Genomic DNA, 25,785 nt, shown 5'->3' with positions numbered 1-25,785 from the left:
GGCAAAACTTCAAAATGTTGTCACTTTGGTACAATGTGCTTTGAGCATAGCAGTACACGCCCAACCCATGAAAGCCTGACTTTAGTTTTGATAACAGTCAGAAATGTGAATTATACTTAACTATCATCATACATTACAATCTTAAAGACTGGATGTAGCCATTTGATATTTTTTAAACTGCAAATTCTATGTGAAAATGGACATATTTTTTTTTCATTTGAATCAAACACATATAGTGCCCTCTATCAACAAAATTGTGTTTTCCTTAAAGTGGGACCTATACGCATTTATCTTACAAATCAAAGGATTAGTAATTAAGAAGGAACTGTCAAAAATATATCCTGAAATGTTCAGCCCATTACATGATTCTGAATATCAATCGGGCACCTGTTCAAAATACATTTTATGTAAAATCACAATATCTATCTGTTAAAACATATTCTCGTCTCATAATCTTCAAATCATAACTGTTTTAGGGCATACCAAGTCGTAAAATCAAGTAATGGCTTGTAATAATTACACTCACATTTTGGGGATTTAGTAGAGCAAATCTATAAATATACATGAAGTTCCTGAGTGCAATTAAAGTGACTGAAGAAAGAAACCCAAGACATAGACATATTCTGTGATAAACTGTGTTTACTCGTATGGGTTATTTAAAAGCACTTACATTAATGAATTAATCAGGTACATCACCCAGCTATGATACCACCAAATACTGTGATGTGATACATAATGCAACCTGCTGGGAGTTAAAGGGCAATTTTTTTACACAATTATCAAAAATCCTGTTTTAAAATTTATACAATGCTGTTTACCATATGGAGCTTACAGTAGTTGTTTAACAGTTTAAATAACCAAGCCAAATTTATTGAAAATTAAATCTGAAAATAAAGCTTTGTGGTTTAAGATTTTAAACACTTGTTTAACTGTTTAAACAACTGTGGTAAGGTTCATACAGTAAGCAGAGTTGTATAAAATTTATAGTGTTTTTGTAAATCCCAGTGAAACACCATCATGGTCATAAAAATGCTTGGAATTTAATAAAGAAGTTTGACTTTTGTAGACTTCATTAATTTTGCAGTGATAATTTAAATGCTTTTTGAGTTCCTACAATTTTAATATGCTCAGTATCACCCCTTAATGTGTACCCCAAACCAACAAAATGTCACCAGGGAAGGTTCTTTGTTAATTTGCCTACATAAAAAAAAAGTTTTCTTCATCATACTGTCAAAAGTTGAAGTTTTCAAGGTTATTGGTGTCTAATTTTGACAAGTTACTTATCCCTTTACAGCTTAGGATGTGCAATTTCAAGCTAAATAATAATGATAAAAAAATATGTCAGCTGACTTGTTGGTGTTGGGTGGCTGGTCACATTTTACTTTCTTCTCAGCTCAGATACATCAAAGGAAATTCAATTTTGTAATACAAATACAGTCTATCTTGAGATATAATTCGTGCCAATGAGGCAGAAAACAGAAGGTTGCACACATGTCTGTCATTCTAAAGCGATATTGCCAATTTGATAATCGCCATAGAAAGTACATGGAGAAGTTTCTCATATTTTACAACTCTCTCAATTTTGTAGAGGAAAATTAAATCAAGAGTAAAAAAAGAAGAGAAATGAAGGAGAATAAGAGGAAGACTTAGACGAAGAAGAAAAAGAAAAAAATGGTAAAGAAGAAGATGTAAAAGAGGAAAGATGGAAAATGAAAAGATGGAAAAAGGAAATACGAATATTAAGAAAAAGGCAGAGAAGTTAGAGGAAGAGGGAAAGAGAGGGAGGAAGAAAACAAAAAAGGAGTCAAAACGGCAAAGAGTAGAAATGAGAAAAGAAATATTGATTGATGGAATTAAAACAAACTACAAAAATCAATGAAAACTGACCCTAGACAATAGATCCATACCCTCTTACTGAATATAGCTATAGATGTTAAATTGTACAAAAGTGGAGGGCATTATTTTACTCTTTATTATAAAATTGTATTCAGCTTTCAACAATTGATATGTTCACAGAACAAACAAACTGTATATAAATACTATTTGAGTCTCACATTTCACTCGGCCATAGTGCAACACATTCTTCTATGTTAATACAATGTGGACGTACCATATGAATGAACAAAAAAAAAGACAATTTTCTTCATGATGATGTTGAAACAAAACTGACTCATGTCTTCAAATAATTTCAAAATAAACATTCTCTCATATACATGTATTGAGGAGGCTGTTCCACCAGAATGATTCAGTCAGTGTGTGACATATTTATTGCAAGCCACTTGATAACAAGAATTTAATTCTTGAAATAAGATTAATACCGTGTTTACACTTGATCGGCTTTTGGTTAAGAACCAAAAGCTGGATCAGTGCGCTTACAATTACGTCACAATGGTTAAGTAAATGAAATGCGCACAAATTGCCGATGCAGAATCGGCTTTCTGTTTACACGTAGTAAAAAAGCCGATTCTGCATTGGCTCGCAGTTCAGAACCTACTACTTTGGTGGTGCAAATTGCCGGTTCTGAACCGCGAGCCGATGCAAGTTACTCACGTTTACACGCTATGAAAAAGCCGATTCAGTGTAAACACAGTATAATTGACAAAACAGCTTACCATAATAATGGCTAAATCTTCCAGGTGGGACAACACTGTAACCAACAGATTGTTTCATGAAACTTGCTATCAATAACAAATGCTTAAAATTAACGACAGCATCGTTATCAGCCAATCAAGTAACATGCTGTCAGTGGCTTATAGCAGTAGAGAAAAATATCAAATAATAAGTTCCAAGAAACTGATAAATGATGCATGGGTCACTGGTGTTAAATCTAATAAGTACTCATTTCAAATGGCAGCTTCTCACAAGAATGGCATGGTTTTCATGGGGTTATCAACAGAACGGCGATGCTGTAGGATCCTGGGTCTTGAACATGTCCTTAAGTTGGATATCAGGTTCCTCGGCTAGTTGAGCGATTGCCGCAGCCATGTCACCATCGCCTTCCCCGTTACCAGGGATCTGAATCTGGAGGGTCATTTGAGGAGAATCCCTCCCGCTATTAGTCCTTGGATCCCCGCTGGGGAAATTAGTCCTGGTCTTACCACCGACATCAAACGATGACAGACCCTGTGGAAGACCGTGGTGCGCACTGGGTACCTTCCTGTGACTAATCCCACCGCTGCCACCCAAATTATCAGGATCCCCACTAGTCGTGTCAGCTTCAGCTACATCGCATCGCTTCGGCAACTTTGGGATAGAGAATCCTTGCAATTTGGCTTTACGGTCAGGAACCTGCCTACGAAGATCAACATCCTGAAGTTTGGGAATGTTCAACCTTTCATCGATATCTTGAGCTGGCAAGTTGTCTGACTGAGAAGGACTGCCACCTCCGGGCTTGTTACTGCTCATTTGCCTCATAAGTCGAGGATCACGGCTCTCTGCAGGAGGACCTTTCCTGGGATCTCGAGAGTCAGTCTGTGCAAGCCTGGGATCTCTCGATTCTTGAAGACCTTGTCGTGGGTCTCTGGGATCCTGTGCCATCTGTCTAGGATCTCTGGGACCTTGCACCGTCTGTCTAGGATCTCGAGGATCTTGTACTGTCTGGTTCTGACCTCTCGGATCTTGTGCCATCTGTCTTGGATCTCGAGGATCCTGTGCTATCTGTCTTTGACTTCTGGGGTCCTGTGCTGCCTGTCTTTGATCCCTAGGATCCTGCGCTGCCTGTCTCGGATCTGGAGCTGCTTGTCTAGGATTAATGTTCCTTGGGTCATTGACATTACCCCTCGGATCGTTTGGCGAAGGTCCTCTAAATCTGTTCATTGGCAGATCTCCTGGGCCTGGTCCACCCTGAAAATTGGGAGGGCCTGAGACATTACCTGATCCATCGGACATCTGTCTGATTAATGGAGTCCTAATAAATGGAGGATGTTGACCATGCCCAGGTCCAGGACCCATTCTTGGTCCAGGTCCTTGGAAAGGTGGACCCCTAGGTGGCATGTTCATGTCTGGGGGAGGCATATCTTGAGGAAACCTACCCATTGGAGGAAGTGGTCCACCAAATGGCGGCAACATACCCCTAGGACCTGGCATAAACGGAGGCAGTGGTCCAAGTGGTGGTCTCGGGCCCCCAGGTGGCATGGGTAAAAGTCCATCTTGAGGTGAAGGTCTAGGACCCGGTCCCATGTGTCTCATTCTTTCATCAGGCATTGGCAGAAGGGGAGGGGGCATGTTATTAATTCCCATGTCTGGCATATTTGGCACGTTTGAAGCCATTGACCTGGGGTCTCTATTCATACGTGGATCCTTTGGACCTGCGGCTTCCTCAAGTCCTTGCATTCTTGCAAGCCGGGGATCTCTCTTCATTCTTGGGTCAATAGGACCTTGACTTGGCGGCACTGTCATGCTGGGTTGGGCCATTTGATTTCCAGGCATGAATTGAGAGAGAGTTGTCTTTGGAAAGTTGGGCTGACCTTTAAGCTCAGTTGGTGTTGTTAACTCAATCGGTTGCAGTGACGGCCTATCGTCTGGGTCATTGATGGAATATTTATTGTCTTTCCAATGCAAAACTCTAAAACGCATATCAGACTTGTCCCTTTTCTCCCTCCCTGAACGAGGGTCTGGTCTACCTGGTTCACGAATACATTCAATCAACCTAAACTCCTCATTGACCGGTGACATAGGAGAGTCCAAGATTTCAGTCTGAGGTGAAGTAGGAGTCAGAGGGGCGGGTTTGGATGCTGCAGGTCCCTTCTTGACAAAATCAAGAAGATTGAAAGTCACCTGGTTACCAGAACTCGACGGAGTTGTGGGCGTGGTCTTTCCAGCGAAAAGATTGGCGAGAGCACTTGGGATTTGGATGGCAGTCAGTTTTTTGACAGCATCAGAGCTCAGACCAGTGTCAGCAGGAAGTCCTGGATCTGACGTTTTTTCTGCAGAATCCTTAGGGGTTATGACTGGCTCATTCATCTTCTTAGCAGAGGAGCTTTTCTTCTTAGCTCGTTCCTCTTCATCGCTTGAATACCAGAGCGCCTCGTCTTGAGCTGCAAGCAAAACAAATGAATAGACATTGAAAGCTTATGACATTATTGTATAGGGAATGGTATTTCTCCCCTTGTGGGTTAAATGATTTTTGAAAATATCTCTCCCGTTAGCTGAAAAATATACATCTGCACACTGCTTAACCACTTGACTGCGCAGCACTTAATATTACGTGCTGGGCGAGCGTACGATCTGTGCGAGGCACGTAATATTATGTGCTTGACCTATCTTCCGATTGAGGCGTCAGCACCGCGCTGTAAATACCCCTACAATGAAAACAGCATGTGTATATCAAATTTCAGACTATGGACATCAGATGGCGCTATTCCACAAAAGTTATCAAAACTTTTGCAGTGATTTACAAATGTTTGTGTTCACTCTGCCATAGTGAAAGTGTACGACGCTCAGTTCAAAATGGCGACTCGCAGTGGAGAAGTGAATCAGAAGGAAATTTGACGAAACTTTTGACAAGAGGAGTGATAAATTTAGTAAAAGAGCTGTTTATTTATCTATTAGAACATATTTATTCAAGTACAAAAGATCAGCAAAAAACTGTTTTTCATTAATGACCTGATGAAAACATAAAGAACAACATAAACCATCAAATCATACATGAAAATAAAGTCAAAATCTAAGTCAAATATAACAATACTTAGTAACATAAATAAACCAATATTATTTTTAAATGATAATATGAATCAAACTAAAATATTTTAAGTTATCAAAAGGGAAAAGTTACTAATCATAAAACTACTAATTGTACAATTTATTCACTGATAAAAGCACTGAACAATGAAATAATTATGACATTATAGAAAATCGAGTGAAACATATGGCAATCAGTTATAAATGTATGTCTTAAGGCCACCGCACACCTTACGACCGACTGGTCGCTGACTGGCTTGCGACTGGGTGAGGGGAGATGTGACGTCACAGCACTTGTCAGCTTGAGTGTCGCAGACCGGTCAGAGACAAGTCGCAAGGAAAATCGGAAGGATTTGACATGTCAAATCCTTATGACTGGATCGCAAGCTCAATCCAACCTCCAGCCAATCAGACAGGACAGTTGCATAAAGCGTATCATGATAAACAACGCGCATACGCAGTAATAAGCGCAATTTCTCAGATGCTATGGCAAAGGGCAAAAAGCGCATGCGTGAGTCGCAGATCGGATCGCAAGGTGTGCGGTGTCGAGGCTTATGATTGCCTTGCGACTCATCTCCCCTCACCCAGTCGCGAGCCAGTCGGCAACCGGTCGGGTCGTAAGGTGTGCGGTGGCCTTTAAACTTTAAAATATCAAATGGGAAAGATACTCACATGACTTACGCTTGCTATTGTCATCTGACTCTGAATTGACATCACTTCCTGTCTTCCCATCATGCTGCTTCTGTTGTATCCTCATGAAGAGGGCCTTCTGCTTTGCCGGGATGGAGGCAGGGATGGACTGTTTCTCAGGCTTCTGGCCTGCAGGAGAACCTTGGGGAGGCGACGGCTCAGGAGACAGTTCACCCTGGACGGGCCTGGAAGCGCTGGACGACGTAGGGGCTGAGGTGTCCTGCTGCCCGGACTGTTCCATTTCTTCTTGGGGAGGGGATTTAGTACTGTTGTCGGTTGGAGGGGATGGAAGTTGGGTTTTTCTTTCACGTGGATGGAAGTCACTTGAAGAGATTTCTGCAGAGGACGAATAATTTTAAAAGACATAATTAGTCATAGTTCATAGACGATTGCTTACAGGATCAGCACTATATGACAGATATTTACAATGGCTTTAAAGTGATTGGTTAACATTGGTTTGACTTTTAAAAAATCTGAGCTAGAAGGTCACACTTGTCACCTGTGTCTGTGATATGTTACAAAATGAAGCCCAGAAAAAATTGCGTTCGAAAATAATCATTTAGTTCTTCAAAAATTGAAATATAAAGTGACTGGAAACACCATCTTATTTCATCCCGTACAGTTATGTGTACTTTTTAGGTGTCTATAAGACGCCTATTTACAAAATCGGGGTTTGCCTTGTAGCTTTAGCTCTTCATACTCAATAATGGTTGTTTTCATGGTTTATTTGTTCTAATATATGCACTTGTACACATGTTTCATCTTGGTTTGAGAATTTGTTTAAATCGGCTGCTCACAAAGTTAAACAATACCTTTAAACTCCTTTTTATGGCTGGACTTTCACTCTTAAGTTGTATCTTAAAATAGGTCAAAGGCCATATCAGGGTTGGATTGTTGATTCCATAGAAGGGTAGAACCTTGAAAGTGATACAACATGTAATTCTCACCCCATACTCAAGATAAGTCTTGTTTTATATAAACTACATTGGGCCTACGGAAACCTATTCACCATTTTTTATAAACGGACATGATGGAACACTGTCTTTGTTATCTTTCAGAAAATATGTTCACTTGGCATGAATTACACAGTAAAACGCTGTTTGAAATTTCATAAAACGCTTTACTATATGAACCATAGTGAACACTTTAACCCAACCATGCTTAATTTTCTGAGAATATACAATAAAATAAAATTTGTTGTTCGGGACTTTCAACACCTCTTTAAACTGTTTAAACAACTACAGCATGATAGTAAACAGTGTTGTATGAACATTTTAAGCGTAATTTTTACTGTGTATCTGTGGGTACTACACAACAAGGCACTGGCAACTGACCTTTGTCCGAACTAGCCGAGTTGTCCTCACTTTGAGAGCTTGGTAAGGGTGTTGTCTCCTGACCTCTGTTTGAATCCACGTCCTGCTGGTCTTGGCCCTGACGAGTGGAATCCCGATTCTGCGCTTGATCATGGTTCGATCGGGCCAGAGACACAAACTGATTTACCATCTCATATGGGTCCTGGTACTGGTCCTGGTCTTGTGGATACTGCTGTTGCTGCTGGTATTGGTCTGAATATGGACCAGGTCCTCCTTGCTGGTCTTGGAACTGTCCTTGGTAGTCCCCTTGATCAGGTCCCTGCTGACTGGGCTCAGCGTACTCAGGATTGTCAGCGCCGTAAAAGGACATCCTTCAAGGAAAGAAAAATATCAAGTTACAAATGCTGATAGTGCATGTACATATTATGACTAATCCTGTTGTCCTTAATTGAGTATTATGAGAAAATGCTCGATAATTGACATCCAAGGGGAGAAGGAAAAGGAGGAGAAGAAGGAGGAGGAGAAGAATAAGAAGAAAAAAGAGTGTGTGTTCCCCATTTTAAGAGATTGTGCAAATTTCCTAAAAAAATTATGACAATGATAGATTTCCATTTTGTAGATTTTGTAATTGAATTCAATCATTGTCAATTACTTTTAATTACATTCAATTTCTTTAAACCTGTCAACTGCTTCAGCATCAAAGAGAGTAACAAGCAGAATTAATGCTCTTTAACCTAAACGTTTCATCTTGTCAGTTTCTCTGTAAATCAGAAACATGCTAGGTGGTACTATGTACCAGTACATCATAAAAATAGGTTTCATTTATTACTTTTCTCGAAATCAATTGAAATTGTAATTGTAATTGACAAAAGTAATTGGTAATTGAAATTGAGAAGAGAAGGTAATTTAATTAAAAAGTAATTGTAATTAAACATTTCTTCAATTACGTAACTGCATTTGTAATTGAAGAAAGTGATTGAGCCCAACCCTGGTTGAAGTTAATCAGATCAATTACAGTCAGACCGCAGGTCCCTATATGCTAATGAGCAAAAAGGCCAGATTCATCCAAATCATCTTGTGGCTGAATCCTCCTCCTTGCAAAATCTCGTGATTCGTGAGATTTTCTTTCTCTAAGAATTTACCTGTTTTAACCTCAAGTTAAATGAAATATTATTGCACCATCAGATAGAGTAAAAGTTACTCTTTCATATTGGTCATTTATTTTGTATACAATATTTTGTTAAAAAAGTAAATTTCTGGCCTGAAAGTGTGCCTCAAAAATGAATTCATGCAATTCGATGCACAATTAGAGCAGCAATGACCGAATGAAAAGAGGTGTTTTGGTCCGCATCAAGCTCATTAAATATGCAAAACAACTGAAGTCATGAATATCACTTGGATGAAAGAAGCCACTTTCTTGGGACCTGCAGTCTGACTGATTACAACTCTTTGTAAGACAGGGCCCAGATGGATTTACCCAGCTACAAGATGATTTTGATACTCACGGTCCTGGTGGCTCCTCTAACTGTGGAGGCTGAACGTCAATGTCAAGCAAAGATGGTATGTGACTTGTATCCCCAGGGGTGGGAAGAAGACCTTTGGTCTTAGACGGGGAGCGTGGGGGACCATCTTGAAACTCTTCAAAAGAGGATAGGGACTGGAAAGAAAAATGAAGGAAAAAAATATCATAAATTATTTGAAGAATTTGCTAAAATGAAAATCCATAATTTATTGTTCGAAATAGGCATGAAATACTCTGAAAATTTGCTTTGCCCAATGGTGGGCCCGGCAGCCGCCGTGCAGTGCCAGATCGACAAGGCTCTATCCCTTTAATCATTGAACGCCAAACAGGGTAGCAGCAACTCCCATCTTTTAACGTCTTTTGGTCTGACGCGGCCGGGGTTTCAACCCCCGATCTCCCGGTTGTGAGACGGACGCTCTACCAACTGAGCCAACACACTGGTAAAGTAAATAAAGTATTTGTTTCAATATGGAACGAACTCGGTGCCCAACACTCTTCATTTACTTTCTAATGTCATCTCTTTATTCTCTTATTTCATATAAGTGTACAGGGACACGCTTAGCTATGTGTTATGCATTATAAAAGAATTGGATGTTATCATTGTCATCATCAGTATGGGTTACCATTTGACATCCTTACAACCCTGTGAGTGTAGACTCTCGCCAGTAGGATTGGGATGTCTCATGTTTTAAAACTTCAATGATTCATTCTTTCCGACAGGTGATATATCAAATCTTGACTATTAGAGATTCACTGTAACGAATTTCCAATATCATCGGTCGTAAGTTAAAAGCGACAGGTGGACCTTTCTTACGTGCTATATAATCACCAATGAACATTTAATGGTGAATATCATTTACCACAAGAAAGGATTTACCAGTCTTTCTTAAAGTCACTCTTGACTTACAGTTTTATGAAACACCCCCCTAGTCTGCTTTCTTTGACAGTAGTTTACACACAACTTAAAACTTGACTGCAATCACATAAGATATGGTCCAGTGAGCCAATTGCTCTAGCTCTGAATGGTATAAAGTACTGTGAAAGAATGCTGACTTCGACTGTAGAAGTGATAAAAAGAAATAAAATCATCACAAAAATATTTTTGGCCAAATCCACAAAGGTGGTGTTGAAAACAATCGGTTGAACCCATTGCTTGCACAGATTTCATGCATAAATTATACTTAATTTACAACGCATATTGAAAAATGTCCATTTGAATTAATGAGTCTCTTCAAAACAGTGGACCGTGAATAAATAAAATAGCACCCTTAACCACGGCAACAGGCATTCATTGGGGGCACTGTAACAATAACACCTATTGTCAACATACAAAGTAATCTACAGCTGAAATATGCATGAACCATAAAGCCTACCGATGTTTTTCAAAAATAACTTTGTGAATTTGCGCCTTTGCGAAACTCATACATACCTTCTCCAGAAGCATCTTGGTGTGAGGATTCAATGGTTCGTGGGAGAAGCGGCACTTCTCGCCTTGGTAGCATTCTGAACCTGAATGGAAGTACTTGCATGGGAAATCACGTAGATTAGGAGTTAAGGAAGGTACATCAGGTGCATGGAGGAGGGCGCTCTTTGGTAAATAGGCCCAACGAAGAACAGTTTCCTCTGGCCCAGGTGTAGTATAGAAATGATACCCCGGACCAGGTCTATCTGGGTCTATTACTTTGGGATCAATGTCTACAATGTCTTCCAGAGCAGGTTCCTGAACTGGAACCCAAGCGCCAAGACCAGGTTCGATAGAGTCCCCCAGGGCTTCTTTCTGGGCCTCCACCTTTTCCATTTCATGCCTGACCCAATACTCTGCAAATTCAAGAGCATCTTCGTACATGTTTGAGGGATCGGCACGGAACCAGGACCCGATAGCGGTCCCTAGCTCTTCAACGAGGTCTGGACGATCGGGTAACTGGTCCGGGGTCATCCAGCACCAGAGTCTTTTCTCAATCTCTAGGTCTTCTTTGGTTGGGACCCAAGGGGGAAGACCGGGTTCTGGCCAAGGGTCTTGGTCTATGTCGCTAGCTAAGTCCATATCGGAACCCTCAACAACCTCCCCTTTTCTCCTGGCCGACCTCTCTCCTCTCTGCATCTCCTCATCGCCATGAACAGTGCCCTCATCTTCCGAGCTTAACGGGCAATGGCTACAATGGCTAGATGCCAAAGACACAAAAACACAAGGGACCATGTTAAGGAAATGTGCTCTTGTATCTCTAGTAAACCACTGTCTTCTCTATAATCAATCCATATCCAAAGGACTATAATCAACTATTTTTCATCTCTGTATTAATAGGAGGAAACTGAGGTGAAAATAAACAAAAGCCTGCATCTCTCCTACGCTAAAGCTATATACGTATATCAAACTTTCCCAAATAGCAGCACATTTCCTTCTGCTTTGAATATTTTCGATTGAGATGACATAGTGATGGAGTTCATGGTTTAGCACAAATAAAGTGGTCCCTTGTGGCCCCCAAGAACGTCTTTCCGCGTTTCCAAAATAAATAATCTAATGGAAATTGCAAAACATCGATTGTTGTATTTGAAATACATTTGTTGGCCCCATCCGACACGAATCCCATGGAAACGTTGCCGATAAAGTTGATGGAAAGGTTGCGAGTAGAGCGGAGTGGTAGGAGAGAGGCAGCTTGGAGGAAACTTGGTGCAAACTTGGAGCAATAACATGGTGAGGGTTATTGCAGCAAGCAACACAGGCCTATCTGGCAAAGAATAAAACAAACAATGGAATAAAACTGGACATACGATGTTAGCCTAAGGTACATCAATAGAAGTAAGTAGACATTAATATGACAGCTTTCAAACAAAATCCCAATTGTGGATGTGACTAAAAAGTACCTTAGTATAATGAACATTAATAAATCATGCAGTAGAAACTGCACAATGTTTATGGTATGTCTCCTAAAAACAAATTGAATGTTAAACATCAAAGAGACGAAATAAAACCAAATAACTAGCTTGCCCGCCCCTAATAAACCAGACAATGAAGTCATATAAAGCTTCAGTATTTTATGCAGATGCTGATTTATATTGTTCAATTTTACTGAACAAAACACCCATCCCTAGGGAAAGGTACATTTTCTACATTAATTGAAATCAATTTATTCATTCAAACTTAATTTTTTGTGAAACACCCTGCCCCTGGTGTGAAAACCCCTAAGAGCCTCACAAAACATGACCCTGATTTCTTTAATAAAGTAAGAGATAGAAAGGATATCATGCATGTACAGGCAAGTATCTCCTTTATTGCAGAAGCCGCTGACGTAAAATTTGCAGAGTTCTTGCTTTCTCTGTTGCGTCAGATCATGGCTATAAGTACAGTTCTCTCCCTGTGAAATATAATCAAATGCAAAACAATTAATGAAATATGTAAGTTCTTCAACCCTTTCATGTATAGTCACCAAATTAGTCAATTGGGCAAGCAACCTTTTTTTTGCAGAGCTACATGTATAAGAGAACTAAATTGTATCATATAAAATAAAATCTTCATATACCACATTCTTACTTTCCCTTTTCTATTTATTTTTTTATTTTGATTCTTTAAAAAAGCTTAATGAAAAGAAGAAATAAAAATCATTTAATTGGCAATGCAATGGAATTATCAAAACGTCTGTCGGTCCAAATGACAACACAAGTTCCATAAGTGCAAGAATTATATTCCAACAAAATAATGTTGCCAATTCCAAGATAAAACACTGATCAACTAAGGCTAAAGACAAGTCATGACACTAAATGCTTAAAAGCTAAGGGCCCTATATACACATGTAAGTTCAATTAATCACGGCAGAAAGTCTATAATGAACCAAGTACAAAAAGTTAAATCAATTATAAATATTGTGCACATTTCTTTTCATTACTTCCCAAGATCTTAGTCAGGATAATTACTTGTATATTCATACGTAATTGGAAGTCTGAAAAATGTGATACAATAAAAAAGTTGCAATGGAGTGCAGATATTGATTGCATCTGTATGGGAAAGTAGCCCTTGTTAGAGAGATGAGAACTGACCTTCTTGCAGCGACCTTCAAGGTAAAATTTGCAGATGAGGTGTAGCATCATCTTCTTCTCTCCTACTGGTTCTTTGGGTGGTTTAGGACCGGGGGGCCCGGATCCACGACCTCGACCTTTGCCTTTCATCTTAGCAGCGAGAGCTATCTTCTTCAATTTCTCTTGGATGAAACTCTGTATGGAATAAACAATAAAATTGATGATTACGTAGAGAGGAATTACAATTAAACAGAAAACTGCTGATTTATCAATCAGCAGATTAAATCACGCTTAGAGGTCCCAAAGGCTGAAAATAATATTTGAATAGAATATAATTCAGCAAAACATTGAAATTTTCATTGAAATAATGAAGTGATTGAATTTCAAAGTTTAGCAATAAATTTGTAGAACAGGAGGGAGTACGAGGTCATGTCCCTACTTTCCTTTTTCTTATTTCATCACATATCATCAAAATTGTTTCATATTTTCATACATATGACTGGAAACCCATCTCCCTTTTGCAAAAATTAGATTTCAGCAATAATTATCTTCCATTATAAATTGGAAATTAACCCTTATTATTTCAGTCTTGGGAGGGCAGAATCTGCATACCTGTACACACAATGTCATATAATCCAATAGAAATGCATAAGGGGGAGATGACACCATCAGCTCAACATTCTTTTCTGTCTTCTACCCCTTCCCAAATGGAGAGACCCATATCATCCCCCTATAACCATTATTCCTCTGTGACATACTTACATGTTTGGCACCAGGAGGGGGCTTTCCCCTGCCCCTGCCTCTACCCCTCCCACGTTGGGCACCAGCCATACGGGGTGACATCTCCTCCTCCTCTGATTCTTCATCTACAAACCTGGGTAGAGAGAGTCAGAATGAGACAGTAATTCTTGAAAATCCTTGATTACTCTTCTCAGAATATCTCCAATGGGTGGAGGCCTAGATCAAGACATTGTTTATGACTTATGGCTTCTCATAAACACATCAATAATAATACTTTGCATTTATATAGCGCTTTATCAATATACGACTGTTCAAAGCGCTTCACAATCATTATTACCTGGTCACTGGATTAATAGCATTTCAAGCAGCCTGTTAGGCACACACTTGCTAAACCAACCACAATGACTGTTGTTTCCTACCGGTACACAATTAGCACTTGGGTGCTAACATTCAACCTGAATGTTTCTGTAAAAATAACATTATAACCCCCTTCCATAATTAATATTAAGCAATCCCACTGCTGCCACTACATCATAAAAATAAATCAGCACCAGTCGTGATAAAAAAAAATGTTTAATTTCACCGTACAACCAGTGTCATGCACTGCCAAGGGAGTCTTTCAACCATAAAGCCAGACCTTGTGCCCTTCACTGGATAGGACTCCTACAATGACCCGAGAAGAAGATCTGCCTGCGAAAGGGTGTAGACCCAATACTGTACTTCCCCATTCCCAATCATCTCTTACCCAAGACTCCATATCCCATAAACGAACAGAGGAAATTTTCTGTTTTACTCACCCTGCCTGGTGGGCTTTGTACTTCCTCATCTCCTCCTCCCACGAATCGGCTCCAGAGCTCCCGTATCCCTGTTCCTCCTGCTGCTCTTCCATGCCTCTCATCCCCCACATATCACCTCCCCTACTCATCCTCCTCTGCCCCCTCCTTCCTCTCGCTCTCTCCATCCTGCCTTCGTCATCGGGACCGTCCATCTCGCCGTGCCAGTCTTCCTCCTCGTCCTGCTCGGAAGGGTGTCTTCTTTCTCGGTGAACGGAGCGTCTCTTCTTTGAAGGGGCCCGTGCTCCGTCTGCATCCACGTCTTCAGGACTCTGGTTATGGAAAGATACAGCGAAAAGAGCGTTGAAAGATATAGAACATCATAGGCGGATCCAGCTTGCGAAAGGGGGGGCGCACTGCCGAGCGGCGCACATATTTTTGCACTTCACCGGCGCCATAAAAGAAAATGTTGAAAAAGAAAAAGGGGTAATGCCTGACCCTGTCAAATCACGCACACGCACACACACATGCATATATATATATATATATATATGACTCATATCATATAGATATACATGACTCATGATATAGAGACACATATTTCACCGACAAATTAATGCGAGCGCGAAGCGCGAGCTGAAATTTTTAAAGTATACTGACCTGAAAACAGGTGCCTGTTTAGGACTGTTTGTAGTAACTCATGAGGAGGATACATATCTCACTACACAGATAATGCGAGTGCCGAGGGCGAGCTGAAATTTACTTATATTCTGACCAGAAAGCTTGATATTCTAAGCATTCTTGGTACCAATGATTAAGATGGGTATCTAAAAAAAAATGCGAGCGCGAAGCGCAAGCTTAAAATTTTGATATTTCGATCTGAAAACATTACAGTTTAATGTACGTTTTAATTAAGAACAAGATTATATCCAACAAAAGATTATTGCAAATCGAAGCGGGAGTTCTTTTGAGGTTCAGAACTAAAAACGGGACATTCTATTCACCTATTTAATTATGAAAAGTATGGGGTTTTGCTACAGAAATGATGCGAGCGCGAAGCGCGAGCTGAAAATTTTTATGTTCCAATCTGATAATTTGAGCACGATTTTTAATAAAGAACGAGTTGTGTAGCTCAATCTCGTTTGCTTATTTCTGTGTAACATTACCATCTTATTTTTTTGCACATGCGGAATTATTGGGGGAGGGCAAAACGATCATTCTTGACCGCGGCGCCGATCTAGATTTGGTTAGCAATAGGCCCTTCTTCATTATTCTACCGGCGCTTATTTATTGAAATCAGGGGACGCTGATCATTCTTGACCGGCGCCGATTTAAATTTAGGTGGCGCCGGTTAAGACAAAGGCAGCGCCGATTTGTCTTGACCGGCGCCGATTTAAACAAGTAGTACTGATTATTTTTACCGACGTTACGTAAGATTCAGGCAGCGGCAATCCATAATCGACTGGCGCCGATCTAGAACCAGGAGGCGCCGATTATTCTTGACTGGCGCCGATTTTTAACCAGGTGGTGCTGATTATTCTTGACCAGCCCCGATTTAGATATAGGTGGCGCTGATTATCCTTGATCGGCGCCGGTTAAGAACTCAGGCAGCGCCGATTTTTCTTTACCGGCGCCGATTTATAACCAGATGACGCCGATTGTTCTTGTCCAGCGTCGATTTAGATTTAGGTGGCGCTAATTATCCTTGATCGGCGCCGGTTAAGACTCTGGCAGTGCCGATTTTTCTTGACTGGCGCCGATTTATAACTAAATAGCGCTGATTATTCTTGTCCGGCGCCGATTTAGATTAAGGTGGCGCTGATTATTCTTGATTGGCGCCAGAAAAAAATAAGGAAGATGATATGATTACGCTTTGCTGGGGATAGTCTTTCCTTTACTGTTGCTAATGTTATATCAGTGTATAATTTTTTTTAAGCAGCGCCTTTTCCCTTTCTTTCCTTTATTTTTAATTTTTCAAGCGGCGCCTTTTCTTTCTTTTACTTTTTTTTATTTTCTTTATTTTGAGCGGCGCCGAAGGCGCCGCTCAAATATTAGGGGGGGCGCGCGCACCCTGCGCACCCCCCCTGGATCCGCCGATGAAGATAGTGATCAACTGTTGGGCAGATTACTACCATTGATTTCAATGGATATTTGTATATGACCAGCTGTAAAAATTAGTCCCAAAATTAATCATTGAGGTTTGTGTTACACAGTATTCGGCCCTTAACGACTGATCTTACAAATAGTTAGAACAAACACAAGCAAAAACTAATATCTCTAGGGCTTATATCATCTTACCCCATTTTCTTCTTCGCTAGAATGATGCCTTTTTCTTCTTTTCGACTTCTTGTGATGGTGCCGTCTGCTACTGTGCTTCTCCTTCCTCCTCTTCCGTCTCCTCCTTCTTTCTCGATCATCCTCCCCCTCCTCGTTCCCTTCCTCCTCCTCCTCCTCATCATCGCCTTCTTCCTTATGTTCCCGATGACGGTGGCGTCTCCTGCTCTTGCGAGGGGTTTCAAAGACTGCAGATGGAGAAAGGGAAACGGTTACGAAAAATTATGTTAAGGGGGCATTTTGCAGCTGGATTTACGGATAAGAAATGGTCTATGACAGCAATCATGATCACTGTCAGGCAATTTGTCAATAGGATCCATGAAACAGTATGCCTTGGGCAACATAAAGCTTAGTACAATTGATTGCGGAACTGATTTCTCTAGTATAAGTATGATCAATCACAGATATCACTAATACAGGGCCCTGATGGCTGATCTAATATCATAAAGCTGTTCTAAAAGTTACTCCTGACAATACAAAGATCTGAAATCTAGCCAATTCATAGCCCGATTCAGATTGCTCTTAAGCATGTATCTACACACACACACACACACACACACAATACTAAATTAAACCTGATTATTTCCAATTCGTCTAATGCCAATTTGTCCTATTGCCAGCTCATCTACTATCATTTGGTCTACCATCAGTTCGTCCACTATCCATATGGTCTAAATGACAATTTGTCCACTCAACATTTTGTCTATTAACCAGCTGGTCCACTAGCCATGCATTTAGTCCATATACCATTTGGTCTAATTGGACTAAGTGTTAATTGTGCAAAATGAATGAAATTGAAATAGATATAAGACCAATTGGTTATGAGACAAAATGGTGATTAGACAAAATGGTGATTACACGAAGTGATAATTGGACCAAATGGTTGTTAGACGAAATGTTGATGGATGGAATGGCATTAGACTAAATGAAGGTAGACCATGTGGTGAGTGGACAAATTGGCAGTAGACTAATTGGCAATTTACCGTTAATAACATACCTTGCTCTTGCTCTTCCATTTCCTCCTCCACCCCTGCATCATTTTCGTAACCATAGTTACCGCCTCCTCCATCCATGTACCCCTCCTCTTCGTTGCCCATCTCATCGGTTTGCTGGACTCCTCCGACATCGTCGCTGAGCTCACCATCTTCCAAGATCTCGCCATCCTCTTCAGGATTCCTGTAATATTCATAGTAACGATAAAAAATAATGATTATGATGATGACAATAAAGAATAGTGATGATAATAATGGTATTGATAATATAATCATAATAACAATAATAATGATGATGATGATAAGAATAAAGAAAAGTGATGATAATAATGGTATTGATAATATAATCATAATAACAATAATAACATTAATAATAATGATGATGATGGTGATAATAATTTAATAATAATAACAATAAAAATAATGATATATTGATGAAAATCTATGAAAATCATGAGTGGTATTCTGAGATCAATTTTATCTGAAATGAAATAAAACCTATCTCTGTTAAAATCAGTCAGATACAATACACTTAAAGAGAAGATGACAAGCAAAAAAAAAAGTTTTGCTACAAATTGAACAGATTTTGGTTGAATTTCTGCTATTTGGCATACCTACCACATTTCCTGGGGGTACTGCCTATGGGAAATAATACATGCAGCACCCCCAGCCCCAGGTATTGATATGTTTTTTTTTTTTTTTGGGGGGGGGGGGGTTCTTATTTTTATTTGGCAACCAGTCAATTTGACTATTTTCGCCATAGTATATATTATATTATTAACGTTTGTTTTCTTAAAATTGAAAAAAGTAAAATTCAAATATTTATTTCTTTTTCTTTTCTATGTTTTTTTTCTATCATTTCTTTTTTTTTTTATATCTACTAGGATTTAAAGTCGAGTAGGTTTGTCTCACAAATTAAAACCAGGGCTATTGCTAAAAATATGCTATATAGGCCTACTAGTATGCAAGCAGGATGGAGATGACAGAGAAAGGAAATAGGAAAATCACAGCTCCAATCCTACACCCGTACCGGAGTATGGGGATACGTCTGCTTCCTGGGACCATGTTGGCTTTACTTCAAGCAATTTTCAAAGTTCAAGTAGAATTCTTTTTCAAACTATGGCTATTAGAGTTTGCAGCAATACGGATGAATATAATACAGGGATGCCAGTTGGAATTGATCAGAGGGCCTGAAAATCACCTAGAATACAATATTTTGTACATAAAAATACTAAAACTATGGCCTGAATTCAGGCTTTTGCCTGAAAACTGGTATCCCTGATAATAGCAAACAAGAGAGAGCGAAAGGAAGAGAGAGGCAGAGAAACAGACAGTGACAGTGGTTGACATACTGCTAAAAATGACAGCACCTTCATATACGTAAAGCTATGAGTGGATATAAGCGGTATATATTTTTCCCATTCTATGATTTAATCGTAACTAAAAGTAGAGCCTTGAGCAGAGACGGTCATTTTCAATAAACATGCAATATTTGTTTTTCATTCCAAATTAGGAGAAAAAAATCATGGAAGTTAAGAAAGCCCCCAGAACATGTATTTTAAGGCATAAACTAGCACATTTTTTAAACTTTTTTTTATTTCAACGATTCAATTGTCTTGTTCATTTGTCCTCTTGTAAAATAGTTACTATACATATTGAGCACTTCAATTTCTCAGCAGATTGGATACAAATGGTTTTAATAACTGCCATCATAAGAATCATGATGTTATTCATATTATTCACAAATTTTATTATCATTATCATCATTATAATTAGTTTTATCATTATTACTATTGTAGTATTATTCCCAGATGGTGTATTATATGTATTATTATCATATGACATCATTATAATGTCAATGTATAATAATTTTTCTTCAGAATAATTGGAAGTAATTATTCTTGAACACGAGCATTATAATCCCCCCCCCCAGATCTAAATTCCTTTGTTTGGATTCCCTGCTGGCCAAACAGACACGGTTAATGGATTAGTGTGTACAAGGCTAGAGATCTATCTATAAACATTCAAAGTGCATATTGCAAAGGGGCCCTGCATGCTTAAGTAATTCAAGTTCAGACAGTAAATGAATTAATTTGACATTTTCACTGATGTTTGAACCATAAAGGCCTAATTCTGTCATTAAACTAGTCGGTGGCAGCAGGAAGAAGGGTGGAATAGAGGGACAGTCAAAAAAGAGCCAAGTAGGTTTACTGTTTTGTAAAAACTAATTGCAGATCTACATTTGAAGGAAGAATCAAGATTGTTAATCCGTTTTAATCAATAACCTTTCCATGCATTGTGAGCTTTTTATACTCCAAAAATTGTGTAAGACACAGAGAAACTTTGTTATTTCGGAATAGCACTATACATGTTATTATTATCATTATCATTAATATACTACTATAATTATTCTCATTTTATTATTATACAATAATTATTATTATTATTAGGGCCTATATTGTAATTATTAGATAACATAGGTTTGGGCATGCTATTTTTTAAGAAGGTGGGGGGGGGGGGGAGTGGCCTTCAATGCCAATTTTTTTTTTAATAATCCATAGACAATCAGTCAATACAACACTTGGAAAACAACTGAAGTGACTACTTGCATGCATGTTGGCTTACCCATTTCAAGTAAATGTTGACAATATATAGAAGTATTGTCACTTCACATTTCTGGCCTAATCATGATCCCACCCCACCCCAACATACAGCATCCATGAACAAACTATGAATGCCATTGATACTGTATTGATTACTAGTACATGGAATACTTGAGTTTGAAAGATATAGAATGAATCACACATTGACAGTTTGACTGCATATATGAGATCGCATTTCCATTTCCTCACAGAAAATGTATGTACTGTAACCCTCTACATAATGAATATGAATAGGGTGTATAAATAGCCATCCAATCAGTGGTTGCCAAAAAACTGCATATTCATGAGTTGCCATCACCTTGGCATATACCACTCTGTGGGAAGGGGGGTATTCGCATTCTATGAGGGACAACATGATACTAGTGTAAAACGTTACCCAAATAGATTGAAATGAATCAAATTTGAGCAAAGTGTTAAAAAAAGGAAAGAAGAAATTGTTTCTTAAAATAAAGGAAGAAAAAATCAATATGCACCACATTTGGCTTTTTTTAAAAGCATTTAATATGGACATTTTCCCCTCGGCTTTATTGAGCGCAGTTCACTAGTCTACTTATTCAGACCCTTTTAGGGACTCTTCCAACCTTTTAATACAGGATCAAAACTTTTCATGTTTCTTGTCAATATACTCACACTAATGAAATGAAACATTTAAGTACAAAAAGGGGTTCCGAATGCAGGAAAATGTTTAAAAAAAAAGAAAAAAGATGTTTAAATTTGGGCTGGCAATGCAGAACCATCATCATGCAAATTAAGATCCCCGGCCCCCCCCCCCCTGTATGTTGGGAGGTAACTTTCAGTCATATATTGGTTAAAACGATTGGGTTAAAACATACATTAACGTACATGTACCTACATGCAGTGTTCTGTAAAACATACAGGCCAAAGGCCCTTTTCCCCCTACCATTTCATTACTTTTTTTGTTTTAATAAATAAGAAATCTCAAGTAACCTCATATTATTTTGGAGTGTTTTTCTTTCATAATGAATATTTCTTCATTAACCATATTGCAATCTGTTGTCATTTTTGGTAACAAACTTTTCTAGTCTTTCCCGTTGGTATCCACAATCAAAGAGTAACTAGCGTACCTAGAATTTTCCACAGGGGGGTGGGGGCAAAACCGTCTGAAAATTTTGAACCCCCCCCCAAAAAAAGGTCTTCAATCATAAATACAGGATTTCGTACCAGGAAAAATTGACAAAAAAAAGGGTCTTCAAGTTCATATAGATATTCAAGCTTGTCAGAGGGGGGGGGGGCAAAAAAGGTTTTCAAGCTCGTCAGGGGGGGGGGGCAGATTGCCCACGACTTGCAACGAGTTTTTAAAGGTCAAGCCCACTCTAGGAAAATGGTGACTTGAATAAATAGAGAAAAATCAAACTAGCATAGTGCTGAAAATTTGATCGAAATCGGATGTAAAATAAGAAAGTTATGACATTTTAAAATTTCGCTTATTTTTCACAAAACAGTGATATTAAACTAGGTGAGTCTGAGTCAGTCGATGATGTCCATCACTCACTTTTTTTTTAATTGTTTTATTATACAATATTTCATTTTTTTTATAGATTTGACAATATTAAAGGACCAACTTGAATGTACCATGTAGTATTGAATAATGCTAATTCAACATGTTAAGGGAGGAATTAATCGTTATCTCACTCGACAATGAGGAGAAAGTTATATTTCATACTTCAGAAATTGTGAGTGGATGACGTCATACGCTCCTCATTCCCATACCAACCAGGATGTGCAAATAACAATTTTGTGAAATTAAGCAACACTTTAAAATGTCATAATTTTCCTAATATACATCCAATTTCGACAAAATTTTCAGTGTTATACTTGTCCGATTTTTCTCTTTTTATTCAAATCAACTATTTGTTGGGGTGGACTTGTCCTATAATATGGTAAAGTGTGGGAAAAAACAATGGAATGGCATTATGAGACATGGGGGGGGGGGGGGGGGTCAAACCTTTCTTGATAAAAGAGGTGGGTGGCTGAAATGAAGGGAAAAGGAGACAAGGATTTTGGATTTGATTTGGCTATCATAGGGAATATCGAGCGTCAATATTCCATGGCATGTTTTTTTTTTACATCTTTTTTTTAGGGAGGGGGGGGGGGGGGTTTCCGGTTGTTGGAGTATTGCATGTCAAGACAAAAGTAAGATATACTATAATGATGGTAATAATCATAATAAAATATTATAATGTATTATTCATATTTATCAAATCAGACTTAATTGCTTTTACCCAATAAAAAGTAATAAAAAGTGCAAATAGCCTCATACTAAATTCACAAAATGTAATTAGAATAGGCTAACTTACATTGACATAAATATGCTTATAAGTTATATTTTGTTTTCATTATAGAGAACAGCTAGGGCATATGTTGTTTACAGATGCTTATATAGAGAAAAAACTGTATTGAGATACCTAGGGGACAAGTTGCTACTTTATCAAATGAATTCAGAGGCAATCAATCAGGGGGAAAAAATGACAGAAAAGACACTCTCTCATCAACCTGCATCCCAAATATTTCCACATTCACCTTCACTCATTCTAGGAATGGGGTTTTCATATGTAATGCGCATATATCTACAGCCTACAAGCTGAACATTAAATTTTACACCAAACATGCATGCATACATTGCCAGCTTAAAGCCTTAAATCAATGTATCAACATACACAAAGAGTAGCCAATTGGATTTCTTTGATGGTCTGTGGATTCGAGATGTGCAGATATTCCCCTTTAGAAAATAAATGAAAATAACAATATTAGATAAAAAAATCCTCCCCAAAATAATAATATAAATAATAAAAATAGACAAAAAATAAACTTTTTTTTTAAATAGGCTAATTTGGCATTATGGAGACCCCTAAAAGGCCCCAGCAGCCCCACCCCAAGTACAGTTGCAAAATAGCCCCTCTAAATTACAACTAACTTTAAAAATCCTAAAACTTTCAAGAGACAAAGGAATGTATAGGCAGAAACGATTCATTTCACTTTCTGGCCATTTAGGCTAATGCAAATAGGATCCTATATTGTGTATGAAAATCAATATAAGCCTATAGACTTTAGCAGTTTGCCTGCATCATTGCCAATTTCCCTATTAGTTTTTCTAAAAATGTTGGCCCCCAATAACATCAATTGCATAAAAATAGAACATATATAGGCCTATATATTTTTGCTGGATAGAACAAACTAATTTGTCAAACCATGGTATCACAGCTGTCTGAAGTTTAGACTACAATATATACTTTGCATATCATTATTGTCGATTTTCCACTGAAGCTGGCCAACACAGCTGAAACAGAAAAAAAATGATTTCTCAAGAACTTGCTTATCAGGGTCTCTTTATGAAGACTAATAAAATAGGCTTCACTCTAAATGCGTACATGTAGCAATCATTGTCAATGAATACTGCGGATTGAAAGGATATTATTCTTCCAATTCACTGCATTTAATTCAAGGTCAATTCTTCAGGAGCTTGAAATTACTATCAATAATTCTAATTGCTTATGAAAGTCCCCTGCCAAATGCATCCCTCCATTTTTATAAAGATAGAATAATTCTAATGCAAAATAAACATTATTTTTTTACTTTCATATATTTTGCAGATTTATAGGGATTTTACAATTGTCTAGTGAATGAAATTTATTATGTTTGACATGAAGGAAAATGAGGTTGATTTGGTTTAAGTAATGAAATGCATGTAACCAGGCCAGAGATTTGAAAAATAAGAACAGTTAAACTATAAAGTCCAACTTAAGACAAATAAAAAAAAATCTTGCTTGAGCTAGGCCCAACATCTATTCTAACCCAAGAGTTAAGAGTTTGGTGTGCTCAAAACAAAAATAACTGAACAAAAAATGACAGGCAAAGCACAATACTCTGGTTCAATATTAGTATTGGTCAAATTTAAAAACCCCTCAAATGCCCTGTCTAGCATTATGATAAACAGTGCTTTCTTTAGTCTGACTTTGACACTGGCCCTTGGCAAAATGACTCAAGTCTCAAAGTGCATGAATTCTCTGATATTAGTCTGAAATACAAAGACTGTACACCGCAGGTCAACGAACTTTGCCGTGAAACATGTACACATAATTAACACTGAACTAGCTCTATGTAGTCTACAAAGGAAGACCGTGGGGTGAATGACAAAGGGGAGGGTTGGGTTACATAAACAATTTATCTTCTGTCAATGCAAAATACATTTCTATATTCTAAGTATTCCACAGAGAGTACTTAATTCCAACATCCCCCAAATAAGCTCGATAAGTCAAGCCCAAAGTAGCTTTCAGAAGCTCTCCTTGGCCTCGCCCCTTTCTTCAGACAGAACATCAATAATCGAATTCAATGCCATGCATGGGTGTCGTTAGCGTTGCGGGTCCCTCTAGCTCTGAAGAGAACCCCAACAATCCTCCCTCTCCCAAAGTGGACCAATCCACACGACAAGCGGGAAGACATGACGTCACGCGAATAAATTAGGCAAATGAGACAACGGCGTCATAAGGGCGTCTACGAAGAAAGCAATTTTGACGATTTATCATACTTAAAAATCCACAGAACATCACCAATTTGCTACAGCTTTGTGTATGTACTTACGCTACACAAGATATGTGATAGAAATATTATTTTGAGAATAGCTACTCGACCTTTCTGAGCCTTCATTTAGGCTTTCTTTGTTTTCACAGGACACGAGAGGCGGGGGTGTTTCAAACAGGGTTTCAAGCGCCATTTTTTGACGTTTTCCTGTTTGTTTCCTCGATTTTTCCTCGTCAATGTGTTCTATGCAATGTTGTTAAGGAAATGATTACATTTCACAGCATTTTCACATCCATTTCACGATGAATCCATTCTTTCATTTAGAGATGAGCAGATTTCCCCCTTCGCAGAATGAAAAACATGGCGTACTAAATGCTTCGAAAGATGACGTCATCATTACCGCGTCAATTCAATTATGGTAGCTTCGAAAAGAAAATTGGAATTTAATTTTCAATGTATGATTGGTTATTTTTTTTCGCTTGTACTAAAATACTGTACATTACTCCTCGATGGAAAATTCAATTTGAA

General features: G+C 38.5%; 1 protein-coding gene across 2 annotated transcripts; it reads right to left on the bottom strand.

Annotated features, from left to right (window-relative positions):
- Window positions 1-867: 867 nt before the first annotated feature.
- On the bottom strand, window positions 868-25,655 carry LOC121416973 (zinc finger CCCH domain-containing protein 4-like). 2 transcript variants are annotated; one of them, XM_041610513.1, is made up of 12 exons: window positions 25,368-25,655; window positions 18,061-18,239; window positions 17,028-17,251; window positions 14,754-15,061; window positions 13,978-14,089; window positions 13,237-13,410; window positions 12,457-12,557; window positions 10,634-11,366; window positions 9,188-9,339; window positions 7,704-8,053; window positions 6,352-6,705; window positions 868-5,036 (listed from the first exon to the last, which is right to left on the bottom strand). In XM_041610513.1, exons 1-12 carry the CDS (start codon window positions 25,448-25,450, stop codon window positions 2,890-2,892), a joined length of 4,917 nt encoding a protein of 1,638 aa, XP_041466447.1. In that variant the 5' UTR covers window positions 25,451-25,655; the 3' UTR covers window positions 868-2,889. The 2 variants fall into 2 exon arrangements, with proteins under 2 accessions (XP_041466447.1, XP_041466448.1); XM_041610514.1 differs by having other exon boundaries at window positions 10,634-10,743; window positions 12,446-12,557; window positions 25,368-25,654.
- Window positions 25,656-25,785: the final 130 nt, after the last annotated feature.

This window comes from Lytechinus variegatus, chromosome 6 (assembly GCF_018143015.1).
Source record: "Lytechinus variegatus isolate NC3 chromosome 6, Lvar_3.0, whole genome shotgun sequence".
NCBI lineage: Eukaryota > Metazoa > Echinodermata > Echinoidea > Temnopleuroida > Toxopneustidae > Lytechinus > Lytechinus variegatus.
The sequence above is the reverse complement of the archived record's forward strand: the minus strand, read 5'-3'. Positions and strand labels throughout refer to the sequence as shown.